At 38.7% G+C, this 15283-nt stretch overlaps 2 protein-coding genes across 4 annotated transcripts; both read right to left on the bottom strand.

Annotated features, from left to right (window-relative positions):
* Positions 1–1642: 1642 nt before the first annotated feature.
* Positions 1643–4771, bottom strand: LOC104000564 (disease resistance protein RGA2-like). Its single transcript, XM_009422645.2, has one exon. It carries the CDS (start codon positions 4769–4771, stop codon positions 1643–1645), a length of 3129 nt encoding a protein of 1042 aa, XP_009420920.2.
* Positions 4772–5772: 1001 nt separating this feature from the next.
* LOC104000421 (probable hexosyltransferase MUCI70) lies at positions 5773–14484 on the bottom strand. Of its 3 annotated transcripts, XM_065128270.1 has the most exons (8): positions 14098–14227; positions 13319–13413; positions 12918–13190; positions 10667–11022; positions 8203–8414; positions 7465–7721; positions 7201–7379; positions 5773–6114 (listed from the first exon to the last, which is right to left on the bottom strand). In XM_065128270.1, exons 2-8 carry the CDS (start codon positions 13362–13364, stop codon positions 6043–6045), a joined length of 1395 nt encoding a protein of 464 aa, XP_064984342.1. In that variant the 5' UTR covers positions 13365–13413; positions 14098–14227; the 3' UTR covers positions 5773–6042. The 3 variants fall into 3 exon arrangements, with proteins under 3 accessions (XP_064984342.1, XP_009420736.2, XP_009420738.2); XM_009422461.3 differs by lacking the exon at positions 13319–13413 and having other exon boundaries at positions 14098–14484; XM_009422463.3 differs by lacking the exon at positions 13319–13413 and having other exon boundaries at positions 7277–7379; positions 14098–14484.
* Between the last annotated feature and the right edge of the window lie 799 nt (positions 14485–15283).

The raw sequence follows: 15283 nt of genomic DNA, 5'->3' as shown, positions 1-15283 counted from the left end.
CACTCTCCATTGTCATGAGAAGGAAGGACTAAGACAGATGTAAAGGCTCCTCGTCCGCCTCCTCGAAACACGCATTCCATTATTGCATTAATGGACCGGCGGCCGGTGGTGGCGGACGAGTCATGGGGTGCCTCCCATGCCCCCATCACGTGGCTGTTTCCCAGGTGTCCGCATCCCTCGCCTCGCTTGCTCTCACACGTGGCACTCCACTACCACGTAGGAGGACATGTGCGCCTCCACATGGCCTCACTGTCGATCGATCTCTTGATCCTATAAGTTCACCAAGCTTTCCCCTCTCCTTCCACACTTCTGGCTTTGATCCTCATCCGCTGGTTTTAGTAGATGGCCAGCAGAAGGCCCAGTGCCTCAGATGAGGAGCTCAGAGAGCTCATCGCTAGGCTCCAATCCGGTCTTCCCGAGACACGCCATCGTAGCAGGAAAGGAGTAAGTGCGTCTCCTGTATCTCAAACACCCGACTTGTACTGCGTGTTATGTGAGCTGAGACCTCGATGATGTGCAGGCTTCAGCTGCATCGCTACTGAAGGAGACGTGCGAGTACATTAAGAGCCTTCGCCGGGACGTCGACGAACTCAGCGACCGCCTGTCGGAGCTGGTGGCAACCATGGACGTGAACGGCGCACAGGCCGAGATCCTGCGGAGCCTCTTCCGTTCCTGACCACCTTCTGCTTCATCTTCTCAGCTCGGCAGAGAACGGCATCGCCATACATGTAGAATGCACCTTAATCCATATCAGCTCTAACGACTGTAGGTAGTATTTGCTTCTATTTTCATACACTACATTCACTGTGAGGTCCGGCTCGAGTTGCTTCATCTATAGAAGACCCGAGCGGCCACTACTTCGAACGGACATTCATGTACGCCATGCGGCTTCTACTTGGTCTCCATATATAGTTTATTCTTTCCATTTTAGTTCAGCTCCGAAGGAAGAGAAGCTGAAAAGAATAAACGAGCAAAGCACAGCTGAGGCGATGAAGGCTCGTTAAGCTCCAGTAAGTTGACATGCGCCGCGTACTTATCCAACCACAACATAATATCCTAAAAGGACTTGACTTTGAGACCACAAAGGAACACTCGAAACCAAGATCGGTAAGGTAGACCACGTTATTTTCTAGAAGGCGGTTTTCTACGTTAAGGTCTATTCGGATCCAACGGCCCAAAGGATTTCAACCACTTAGACACATGTTCTTAGCTTGTAGTCAACAACCACAGCAATAGATAGACCAATTATAACAATAGATGATTTATAAACAACAACAATAGACATCGATGATGTTGTTTAATCAACTCTATCAATTACATCAAATAGGTACAATTTCATATACACATTCCCATACAGAATCAATTGCATAGGAGTTTATTATCCCAGAATGTCAAACAATTGCTCATTTGTTTCTCTCTCGATGTATAGCGTGACACCATCGATGGGACATCATCATGCGGTCATGCATATGGAATACTTGAACGTATATTGCAACAAACAGAGATCAGATAAAGAAGTATAAAGCGGGCATAGCAAAGAGCTATAATATTAGTATGCATACCAGGTTGTAGCTGCAGAGATTAGAGCAAGAGGGGGAATAATGCTGAAGATTCGGATGGGGGTGACTTCAAGTGGAAATCATTAGAACCGTAGCTTGGGACAACCACTATGTTGTAGTAGAAGATCTGGCCGTGTTTTGAGTTGCGGTGGTATGTATGTCAGCTCAGGGCAACCAGATATAAACAAAGATTGCAGAGATCCGATTTCTACCAGCCAATCTGGTAAGGAGATCAATTTATTGCAGCGAATAATGGTCAACTGGCTGACCCGTAGATTCGACCGTAAAACTGGTGGCAAACACCTCAGCTCTTGGCATCCAACAATCGTCAACTCGCGAGTATCACTGATGAGTCTCTGCCAACCCATGGATTGACAACGCCATAGCATCTCGTTGTTCAACCAAATGTTCAACTTGCTCACCCACAGGTAGTGCTCCCATGTCTTGAATTTTGGGCATTGCATCAGTGTCAATTCTCCAATGTACCATTCAACATTACTTCCTCTTGTTGGTCCTTCCAATTTTTCTAGCTGAGGCATTTCAGAGAAAATTAGTTTATCTAACCTTCTTATTCTCCTAGTATAACGAGTATGAAATGTTACAACAGTGATTGAATCCATGCCGCTTATCTCAACAATCTTGAGATGAACTAGTTCCCCGAGTAGTGGCAGCCTTTCACATCTCCGGAGATTGACCAATCTGATCTCCCTCAAATTATAGAGAAATAAAGCCACATCATTCATCCATATGGGGAATTCCTTACCAGCATATGAAATGATTTCTAGTTTACTCAAATAGATATTAGGTTGGAGGCCCTCAAGTACCTGCAACGATGTGACATCAGAAGCTTTCTCGACATCATTCATATTATCCCATTTCCAATGCAGTGCCAAATGTTTGAGCTTTGGTACTACATCTTGCAACAGCATTGGAGGAGTGGAAGCATCCTTTAGTTTTGAGACGATTTGGAGATTGCACAAATCAAGTTTTTCGAGACCTATTAGAGATTGCAACTCTGAGATGACATCTCCAATACTACTAACTATACTGATCGAATATCCAGACAATGTTTGGAGGTCATGCATTTGCTCTAATTCATCGGGCATTCGTGTCAAAGAGCGACACTTGATTATATTCAGGTATATCAATTTTCTCAGGTTATGAAAATTCTCGGGTAATTCGATGAGGTCATGACAACCTTCAAGGTCTAATTCTTGTAGATTCGCAAGGCCGGTGATTGATTCGGGCAACCTTTGAAGCCTTGCACAAAAAGCTAGCTTCATGATCTGTAGACTCCTAAGATTGTGGATCCGTCTAGGTAGTCTCCAAAGCTTTTCACACCAAGCTAAATTTAGAACTCGTAAATTTCGAAGGTTACATAAGGATACAGGAAGTACCTGGATTTCACTCTTAGAAAGGTTGAGGTATCTCAAGTTTAGTAACTTGCCAACCGTGTGAGGAAGTCGTTGGATCCTTGTATCACCTAAATGCAAGATGCGTAGATGGATGAGATTTGCAAACATGGTTGCCGAGATATCTGTGATGTGACATGGCTGTTGTTTAAGAACCATCTCCTCCTCCCTATGCAAAGATAGGGTTCTCAACTTGTTGTTTACTTTTGCAGATAAGGTCGTGGGAAATGCGGATGTACGAGAATCCACGAGCAATTGTAGATGGAGGCATTGTCGTGGGATTGTGGAATCACGACCGACCCTCATCCGGAAGTACCATCGCTCTGAGGCACTATTTATCCTTTCTAACGATGGTGTAATCTCCATATCCTCTTTGTTTGGAATGCCTTCGGCAGCGAGCACGTGCAACAAGTCGGCATGGCCAGAGATGTAATCCTGTGGAATCAACAACTGATACAGGCATGATCGTGTAATTATTGGAGAAAGATAATGGAGGAACATCAAATTGAAATGCTGATTGTGTTGTATTTGCTCCGTCCTACACAGAGCATCTGTTTCTTCTTGCCATCGACTGGTCTCAATGTATCTAAATATCGAGCCAAACATCTTGGCAAGCACAGGATACAAACCGATTTGATCATGAATTCTATGGACGAATGAATCTAGCATATTTTCTTCCTCCACCCCGGCCGGATCATGATGGTTCAGTGCGTGTCTTATGAATAGTTTTTTCCAATTGTCTATCGATATTTTTCCAATTTTGTATCTTAAGAAACTGTGCCGTGAACCTAAATAAGAAGATCCATCAACGATGAACATCACTATGCTGCCCGGTTCACCCACGAGAAGGAGAAAGTGCTCCAATTGATTCAACTTGTCCTGGTCATCCAACCCAATAAGGAAGTCATCTAGGATGATGAAGTATCTGTGGCTTCCACCGAATCGATCATAAGACAACCAGATGTCTTCGCATGGCGCCCCAGCTATCCATCTTGCAAATTCTTTAATGACCCACATGGCATCGAACGAAGATAATTTGGAACCATCAATCCAGACTCGACGATCAAAGTGCTCGCAGACCCATGGGTGGTGGTAAACCATGCGAGCGACGGACGTCTTCCCCGCCATAAATTGGCCCCATAGGGCGAAGAAACAAAGCCCATCATCATCAACATCATCATGATCATCATCGTGATCATCATCATCATCATCGTCTTCATCGTCATCGTCATCGTCATCATCATCATCATTGTTGGATCCTTGTTGCTGCTTCCGACGAATTTTATTTATGATTTTTTCTACTTTTTTGTCTCTTCCCACCACCTCTTCTCTCAAGATGGTGAAGTACTCTTTTTCGCCTTCTTCTTCTTCTCGTCGTGGATATGTAGAATCCATCATCTCCTTTCGGAGGCATAGCGAAGACCCCCTCCTCACGAGGTAATTCAACCTGCTTGCCTTATGCTCCATCTCTAGTAGAATAGCATGGCGAGATGCTACTTCGGGGAAGGAGCACGGCAGGAGGTTGGATGCCGCCGCTCCCTTCGGTTGCCAGCCCAGGATGCTGCGGAGCAGGTCTTCCACGTCCGCGACGGCTATCCCGACGTCGTTCACCCACTCCTCCACCTCCGGCTCCTTCAACGCTCGCATCTGGGCATCTATGATCACCGCATAGAGGGCACAGATGCAATCGTGAACCATCTCCAGGTGATTTTGGATACGGAGCTCCCGTCCTTGCGCCATCAGGGCAGGCGTCGGTAGTATTTCGAAGAGTACGAACTTCAAATCGGACGACACCGCCATGTGTGGTTCAGATCTCACTCCTCCTTTTCTTCTTCTTTGTGTGTAGTATGTCGGGTGGGGGAGTCTCGGAGTTCGCTCGCCTCACCTTTTAGTGGAGCTCTATATTGCTCTTGGCATTTGCCTCAACCATCGAACGCACGCGACCACGAGGACGTACCCCGCCATTGTAACGCGTACCCCTTTAATCAAGCACTTTATTCTGTTTCATATCGAGAAAGTTGCACGCAAGAATAAAGGGCATCACCGTCTCCAAATTGGGAGGATTCCAAAGGTTGTGCCACTAATACCACCGACACACTCTTGGAATCTGCCTTACCGTCGGCACAAGAAACAAATCAAGAATCTCCATCGTCCCAAGCAAGCTCCCAGTTAGTTAGTCGCTTTATTGTTCTCCATGGTCTTCTCTCCGAAGCATTCATGCAAACAGCATTCTCTATCTCATGCAAGCTGTAAAGGAAAAGCTATAAAGAAGAGGTTGTCGGATGCAAGATCACATCAATTAATTTATCGCAAAAGATAAAAGTTGATTGTTGTTGAACTCCTTGTATTTAGTTGATTCAATCCGACCTCCATACTGTATGATGAAGGATCCATCCGGTAGAAATACATATAATATATAGTTTAAACCAAATTTAAACTCATTGTATTAATTTTGCAGAAATACATATAATATTTATGGAGAAATAAAGAAAGATGACTAATGAGATTTACATCATACATATATACAACTATGTAGCAAAAGAAGGGTACAAAATTTTCCTTCAACAACATCTAAAGCAAGATTTATGATATTTTATTAAAAAAATATTAAATTAGATAATAGTGGTACCATCTAGTCAAATATTTTTGTTGATTCCCAGTTATCTCAATCTATGTAATTACTCAGAATATATCAAAATTTCGACCACAGGAATATCAACCAATTCACCATCACTATTTATACACTAATGCTTCTGCTTTGTTTACGATGACTAACGCCAATACAAAAGCGAACCAAGAAAGAGAAAAAAATATATGTTCATATATGAGAAAAAAAATATGAAAATACAACAAACAGCAAGAAAGGTTGAATTATGAAAAACAAAAAAGATAAGATCCTAGCTCTGCAACAAAATCCGCATGAAGAGCCTCTGCTCTTCTAGGAATTAAATCCATATCTGGTTCTTCCTCCCTCTGTAGCTGAGCATTGATTCGAGGAGTCTCTGGTGGTCAAGCTGTCTGTTCCTACCTTCCAAGCTTAGTATGAGACTGAAGAATCTAAAATTATCTTCTCAAAGGACCGGTGAAGAATGATCTACCAACTTATGATGGAACAATTTGCCAATTGCTCTCCGCTCACAATCCTGTGGCAGAGGAAAGATGGTGAGTTCCAAATGATCAAACATGGCATTTGTTTGTGTATATTGTACTATTTTTTAGAGAAAAGTTATGCCCAGCTGTATTAAATGATCTGTTATGACACTAAAGGACTACAATTGATTCTTTACTTTCATCCCTTACTACAGTCTTCCAGAATAGTCCAAGGCTACTTTGACAACTTTGTCTTCTCTATCAGGGAAAATATTTTGTCATAGATTATCTTCCTCATCGATATAGACTTAAACAATCAGAGAAGATTAAATTGTGATCTATCATAGTGCTGTACCAAACAGATATATATTCTTACGACTATCGCAAACAAACATCGGAGACAGTCCATTAAATTTGCTTTTAACGAGGGAAAAGAATGTGAAAAACCAGAAGACACTTGAAATAAACAAACTATAGATCTAATATTTTAACTTGTTAACAAATGTAGAAACGATCAGAAAGAAAGCAGACTTTGTTACCTATATATATTAATCAGGAGAAGCTCTTGTCTGAACTACCATGACAAAAAATATCTTGAGCATGAATCAATGATCCTGTTCTTGTAACTTGCTAGCTACACCATCTTTAATTCATGCAGTTATTTCCAAATACATGTCTAGAAAGGTAAGCTAAAGCCAAAACGAGATGCTTCTTTGATGCTTTAACATGTGTGCTGGAGACAAGAATGAAACAACTTCAAGGAGTCTTGTGAGTAATAAAAGAAGATGCATCTTGACCTTTGAGAGTTCATTGGTGAATACACAAAACTTGCCAGTGTTGACACTTGTGCCGCCATAGAATAAGCATGGTCAGATCATAGTCAGCATAGATGGTTTTTGGGTACTATAAAGTAGGAGCTTCACAGTTCAAATAAATACTCCACTCGGATAATTAAAATAATATAATAAACTGTAAGTGCAAATCACCTGGATACAAATAGTTAAGCAGTGACCTCTCCAAATTGATTACTTAAAAGCATACACATGCAGAATACTGAAGTTCACCAAGCAAAAGTGGGTTTTCATATTTTAATTCTCAAATTTCAGTATGGTGGAATTTCATATGAGAAGTTATGTTACCTTAAACATATTTAGATAAAATGGCCTTCCTGGATTCATTCTCTTCAGCTTTAGAAAAGTGTATGCAAAACTCAACTGATCACGTGACGTGAACCGGTTGACTTCATTAAACCAGAGGCAAGAAAATAAATTTGACATAGGCGTATGAGCTCGTACGATAAAAGAACCTTCTGGAACAACTGCAAAAGCAAATCGCAACATCATTATTCGACAAAACGATGAGCCAAAATGCAAACTTCAAATAGAATTGTAAATGATACAGACAACTTGGTAGAATAGAGCTGTGCTCGGACTCATTAAACTTCGACAAACCATCAGACTGATAGAACATAAACTGCTGGTCAATAACAGTATGATTGTACTTATTCAAGCGCTTGTTCTGGAGTACTTCCTCCCAGACACAATGGCGATCATAATGGTTTGAGATAGCATATTCTGATCTTGTCCTCCACAAAAAGTATTCAAGAATCAACATCGGATCAGCATGAAGACGCATTTTGCTATCAATCCAAATAGAGAACCTGGAACGACCATGGACGCAGATTAGTACATCGATGACTAGAACATGAAATTAAGATAGCATCAGAAGTGGTTGGTTCTGCATTTCGCTCGGACCAATACAAAGTGAATGATATGAAAAGGTGTGATGACCTATCAAGTCAATGGCATGGACCACAGCATATGCCTCCCAACAGTGTGTATACTCAACTCTTCAAATAAGTCCTTGACATGGTCGATGTACTATGTACCAGTATGCCAGAACATACCGGATCCATGCAGATCCGATCAAGGATCAGCATGGATCCGATGCCCAAAATGTTAAAACATGATGTTAACTAAAGACTGGACCAGCACGGATCTGATACCCGATATGTCAAAACATGATGTTAAATAAAAAACCATTAAGGGAAGTCACACATCCATCTGTGCTTGGCTTGGGTAACAAAAAAGCTTTAGTTTATATTAGGTTAGTGCAGAATGAGTATTGCTAATACACATTACCTAGCTGACGGAAACAGACGATGGGACAAAAATTTTGGCACCTTTCCAGTTTTTCGCATATCTGCATATGGTAAGTTCTTGACGACAATTATTCGCCATAGACCAATGTTTCCCATGTCATCAGGAACATGTCCTTCTGAAGAAAGTTTTTTCAACGTTAGCTCATCCAGGAACATCATGAAGCAGACATTCTTCTTAGAATATGTGCCGATCTGTGACAATTACAACCTACAAATTTTATTACAACACAAATATAAAGATGATGTAAATGGAGAAATCTCAGGGAAAGGTACGGCATTCTGAAATATGAACAAGTTGGTATTGTCGTTGGTATGAATATATGCAAAGTAGAAAATAATTGGTAAGGTTATGTCGGGAACCATAAACACAAGCAAATGCAACAATGGTCCAGCACTCCCATGTTATTAGAGGCTTAAATGAAAATAAGAAATTCCCTCACACTTGCGACATTGTATGAAAAGATATCACCAGTACACGTGTCTAAGTTCATTATGACATGAACAAAAAAACTCAAAAACATGCACATAAAAAATTGACTAGGAACAAAACTCTCAGCCATAATATCACCAAGGGAAAGGCCTTATATGCAAAACAAAGAGTTTTATTATTTCTAAATTTTCATTTGGAGATGAACGTTAGAAGTTAAGGGTTTCAGGCTGTGAGACTGAATATATGAAGTGTAGTGTTAGCAGTACAAGAGAATAATATAGTGTAAGCAGATAAAAAACTCCCATAAATTTTGATATTTTGAATTTGTTATTCAACATTAATAAATATATTGATGAACATTGTACAGAATGATTGGTGAGTTAGGATGGTAAAAGACATGAAGAGAAAGAGTCAAGAATGTATTTTGATAATTGTGTGCCCTCAAATTTTAAAAATAATAACATAATAAAACAACACAATTATACTTTAGATTACAATTGTTGATATTTATAAAACAACAAATGTACAAAATCATTATAAGCTAATGTTGTTCAGATGGATCTACAGTTATACTAGAAACAAGGAAAAAAAAATGTTTACATTGTGAGCAAATAGGGATAGTTACATATTCTGAATGAGAAAAAAATATACAGTGGTTAGGACAAGACGAGTCAATTAGGATTCTGGTGTAAGGAGAGATGTTGGAAAACTTAAGAAAACTTTTACTAGATAAAATAAAAGGATACTTGGGGCTCTTAGTCTGACTAGTGATATTGCCTTTATCAGACCTCGACAGTAGAAAAAGACTAACTAACCCCAAAATAGTTAGGATCTTATGGATTGATCTTGCAATATAGAGGACTTTTGAGTCCATATGATGCTTCGTAACTTCAAGTTAGATGGAAAGAAAAAAAATAATACATGGTGGAAAAAGGAAAAGCTCAGGAAGTTCCTTTTTGCTGACTTTTGCACAAGTAGCATTAAGTTGTGTGCGGTTCATCAGTATTTTAGTATTTCCAAAGAGGCAACTCTCCTTAATTTCACTGTGGGGCAATCAAATACTTGGATCTTTCAAAAAGGTAATTTCCCTCCCAGATGCCCAAGTATATTCATGATGGTATCAAATTGCACATTCTTAGCAATGCAGTTTATACTTTATAGCACCGAAATGATCAAAATCTACTGAAGATTTTGAGTCATAAATGAAAGCAAAAGATGTACATCAATAATCAAATTACATGATGAGGCACACAATTATTAGAATCCAAATTATGCACCATTATTTCAAGCTGAATGATATATGTTCAGTGCTTAACAGTAATAAAAGTTACAAGCTTGGTCTTTATAGCCCATTTAAAATAGCTGAAGTTTCTTATTAACAAAATACACAACCTATAATGTGCTACCAAATTGACAATTCCTATTCTCATGAATTTGTAACTGAATTACCATATCTTCAAGAAATTTTCTCAGCTAAATTTGTTGATTCCTGCTTAACCTTCACCATGTGCCTTTACAACTTTCTTTTCTCAATGTAAAAATGTTATTTTATAAGAAAGTGGAAAATTCTACAAATACATGAGTTGAAACTAATGAATTCACACAATGCACATGGTGGTTGGACATGGCTAAAACTTGACATATGGAGTTATATTTATACAAAATGCAGCTGAAACAGATAACTTAGGTAGTTTTGATAAGAGAAACATGCTTGTAGCCTTGTAGCATGTTAACTAATAAAAAATCCACCGAAACAAATATAAGGATCATCTTAAAAGAATATAAAGGGTTAGTCTTAACAACAATATAAATACACTTATAAAGTAATGAAAAGAAATCTACTGAAACAGATATTCTAAGGTTAGTTAAGATGGCCTAAGTGCAGATATAGAATGCTCAACCTCATGACCAAACAAGTTATAGTATGACAATGTCAGATGATGTGAGAATTGTTAATAAGCTCATGGATATAACCATTAATGCTATGATCCATTACGATGAAAGAAGTTTGTACCTTGCTGCTTGTTGGCCTCCGCAAAAAATCAGAATTTCCAAAAATACAAGACGACACCACAACTATGCAACTAGCCATATACTCCCCGTCCTTCTCAGACAAGTCAAATCCAGTACCACGGTATCCCTCTGGCGCTTGAACAAAACCACAATAAATTGTTTGATTTCTAGCATAAAATGATTTCTCCCTTTGTTCAAGTGTCTGATGCCCACCAAATCGAGGCTCAATTACAACATTCTTATTAGAAGTTTCCTCCTTCGTGATGTATTCTAGAGAAAATTTAGTAAAATTTAGGTAATTTTCTGGCTCGACAAGATTGTCAACTGACTCTGCAAACCCAACTTCACAAGGAACATCTGAAATTTTGGCAACATAAAAGGCAACGTTAATTTATTCAAGATAAAATTTATTAATGTATTCCAAAATCATGCATAGAGAGATAATGAAAAGATTGACTTACGATGCCAAATGGACTATTAAGAGAAGATAAGGCCAGAATTCTTTTAGCAAATGATGAATTAAAAAGACATCAGAGTGAAGACCAAGATGCGATCAAATACAAAATTCATGATTCAAGAAATTCCATATGGAACACGAATATGATCAAATGATTGATGAATGGTCATTCATGAGTACCATGTTTGGTATGACCAAATAAAGCAATGCTTATATCCAATAAGATATGCCTACCAAAAGCTTGACTTGAGGGCACACCAAACAAGGCCTACATAATGTTACTACAATGATAATAGTTTTATTTTGTCACCACTACTTAAAAATAATGTTAGTTCAAGTACTTGTGGTAAGGTGCTCCTACAATATCATTTTAATTAGAAGAACATATAGGTACAAATATAACAAGGGATGTGGAGAAGAAGTCAGAACTAAGCAATGAAACATTAAACAAAAATAGTAACATATGTCTTGACCTAAGAAATATGTTAAGAGTCCTAAAACATATATTTCTTATTTCTAGACTTCTTAAAAACTATAGCTAATCAGATGAGATAAAGTTTTATTCTTATACATAAACATAGCCGAAGAGTGCTTCTGTTTTAGGATCCTACCATGGGGGAATTGCAAGTTCCTTTAATTATCCACAGAGCGATGTTTTACTCTGCTTTAATAGTCGTTGCATCAATCCTACATTATTCAATAGACTGGATGAAAGTAGCAAAAGCTCATTAACAATGGGATGCTTAGAAACTTTTCACAAAGCTTGATGCGCAGCTAAATAGTCACTTGAGAATCATGCTTTGCGGAATTAAACAATCAATGACTATTAAAGAATGCTGCTTTTGCACCTCGGTGTCTTGCATGACACCCCAACATACCAACGCCAATGATCCACAATCCAACCAGGCTCCATTGTATTTTTGCATCTGACATTTGCCACAGTCTTGCCTTTTGCTTCAAGCAATTTGTGGTTAGCCTTGCCAGCTAGGCAGATCAACCAATCTACGCCAACTATGAGCTGGAGTCCTAATAAAGGTGCAACTTCTAGAATGGCAGTGCCCAACACCAAACTCCTATATCAGGAATCACTTGATCAAAGAGGAACAAGACTACCTAACCAACTCCTATCAGGATGTGGACTAGATCAAGATTCCATGTTAGAGAGTTCACCTGGCCCCTATATTTTAAGAAGGCAAGAGAAAGTGTTTGGTTATACTTGATCCAACCACCAACCTCTTCCGTGAAGAAGTTGACCACAATGGATCCCCTTAATGGATTCAAACAAAACCCAATAAAGAAAGACAGCAGCAATGCATTATATTATGATTTCAAGAAGAATATTCTGGTAATTTGAACAGCTGCTTTTTGTAACTGTTGGAGTTTTCTACTTTGGTAATTTCAAGAACCAAAAGTTGTAATCATTCAGGAGAAGAAAGCATCAATCAGATAAAGAGAGAAAACAGAAAGAAGTAATTACACTTGTCTCATTAAGAAGGTTTGTTGTTGAATTTCCCTTTATAGATTCAAAACAGTTGATTGCTCTGTCACTGGGACATGAATGAGGAAGAACCCATGTATGGTTCAGAATAAACAAATATTTAAAATAAGGAATAAATCGAGAAAACCAGAAGCAACCTAAAAGTTTACCAGAATCCTTCACATATTGCAAAGACTGCTTAAGGAACTCTATGCACCACATAATAGGGAAAAAGAAATGGATGAACCAGTACGTTATAGTAGAAGTATTGAATTTTTTTATTTACAATTTAAAGAACCAAGAAGTTAAAGTCCTTACGGCGCTTGCGAGATTTGGCTCTTAAATGTTTTGAGCCCTCAAGCTGACTATCAGCCCTAGCATGTGAGAGATTGTTTTTGACATCTGAAGCAAAGCCCAAGTTCCGAAAATTTGATTTGTTGACAGAGATTTCTTTTCCCAAAGAAGTATGAGAACCTTGCCCTTCAAGAAGAGTATTTATATCCTCAGATATGTAGTCATTTGCATGTCTCATCTTGCTCTTCTCAACTTCATTGGCAAAAATTCTTTCATTCGCATGTCCATGGTGAAGACCTATAAAGAATATGTTAGAATTCTTCCACACAAACATTTAGCAGAGAAGGATGACAACCGATAAATGAGATCCTGCAAAGAGAAACTACATTACAATTCATGAGATAAAACATCCCAAGATACGATACCATCCAGTAAAGAAAACTCCATGTAAGCAAAATCACTCCTTCCCATAAGTTCATAGCATGGTCTTTGTCCTTCGTCGTAACTACTATCATTTAGTCTGACCAAAAAATTTTAATCAGTTCAAATACTGTTTACATAAAATATGAATTATTTAAATTGTAGTCCATTTATTGGGTCAGCAAGTTCATGTTTAATATCAGTTGAATAAACTTCAAATTTAAGATCATCATAAGAAAATATAAGGATGTGAAAGTTATGCAATTCACACAATTGACAAATAAAACCAAGCCATTCCAACATAAGTTTATATTCACTATTCTTGCTTTGCAGACCATCACAAAAATTGCCAAATGTATTTAACCGGCAACATTAGAGAGCTTAATTAGGAGAGTCCAACTTCTCACCGATCAGTAAACAGGAATCTAAGTATTAGACTTATTCAAAAATCTTCTATTAAACCACAAACATTGATCGTGGAGAGGTAAAGGAAGATGGTTACCTTCTTCCTTAAGGTCATCTGCACACCACCGTTTTACAGACTAATTAAATTACATAAGCTTAATACGTGTTATTTACCGTCTGATATGTCTAAAGCTCAACTCACAAGATTTTGAACTTTAAACTGAAGCGCAACAAGTCAGTCGCACAAAACACTTATCTAAAACACTTCTAAGAGGCAAGTAACAGCAACCAAGTCGCAGGTACATGTAATCAAAGACTAACTCACTAGGAAAGTAATGACAACAAGGTACGAGATAAAGGCAATTAAAGAGCAACTCACTATCAAATGGCAACCTGGCCCCAAAGAAAGCGAGATAAACCAGAGAGAGCAAGGATAGCGAGAACAACCACAGGGAACACCTCCGCTTCCACGCGCGGCCGAGCCTTCTCGCTCGGCGCGGCCTTGATGTCTCACCAATGAGACCATAGGAACCCATTCAAGCGCCAATCTGCCGGGCGCATCCAAACTTCGAATCCCTCAAGAATCTAAGGAAAACCAGATCAAATCAATTCCCGGAGGCAGCTCTCAAGATGAGGCGAGAGATCTGAACGATTTGGCCGGCGAAACAATCGGGAAGGGGGATCGGAGTTAGGGTTTTTGGAGATGGGAGACCGGAGAGGTCGGATCTGGAGGATGGAATCGGGAGCTCGACTGGCCTCCGCACAAAGCCACAACGAATCCCGTATTCTTGTTTCTTCGTAACATATAATTCTCATTAGACGAAAATACCCATGTCACTATCCAAAAATTACATGGATCATCACATCACACCTCGTGATGATGTGCGGGAATCTTAAAGAAATTGAGTTTTCAATTTATACGCATAATTTTACGGCATCATTTAAATAATAATTATATTTGTTAATTATATTTATTGGTATTTAGGCAAATTTTGGTTGCCATTGTATATTCTTTCCTCTATTCCGATGTTGGATTTGGGTTAGAAAAAATAACTTATCACATGAGTTATCAAACTTTTAATCTTTCGTAAATGAATTATGTACATCATGTTCAAATTTATTTGGATGGGATTTTGAATCTTAAGGCCAATATTTTAGGTATTATATAGTTTGTTAAGAGAAAAATTATATTTGATAATGTAAAGTAATTGGCATGATTTAGACTTCAATATGATGGGGATATAAAGAGGAATAACCTTTGTATATGAACAAATACTAGAAGACCATAATACGCAACGAAATAAAATGGAAACACGATCAAACAGAACACCAAGATATACGTGGAAAACCCCTTCAATGTGAAGGGTAAAAACCACGGGACAAACTAGAGATAATCCACTATGAGAATAATGAATATACAAATCTCAATCTCTTGCCCAAAACCCTAGCAACAATCACAAGAGAATAACTGGGATACAAGGATCACGTCACTGCCCACAATATCTAAAACCTCTCCCCAAGTAATCACAGCAAGAGTCTCCCCAAGTAATCATAGCAAGAGTCTA

This window comes from Musa acuminata, chromosome BXJ2-10, assembly GCF_036884655.1.
Source record: "Musa acuminata AAA Group cultivar baxijiao chromosome BXJ2-10, Cavendish_Baxijiao_AAA, whole genome shotgun sequence".
Lineage (NCBI taxonomy): Eukaryota > Viridiplantae > Streptophyta > Magnoliopsida > Zingiberales > Musaceae > Musa > Musa acuminata.
Note: the sequence above shows the minus strand (reverse complement) of the source record. Positions and strands in the feature narration are given on the sequence as shown.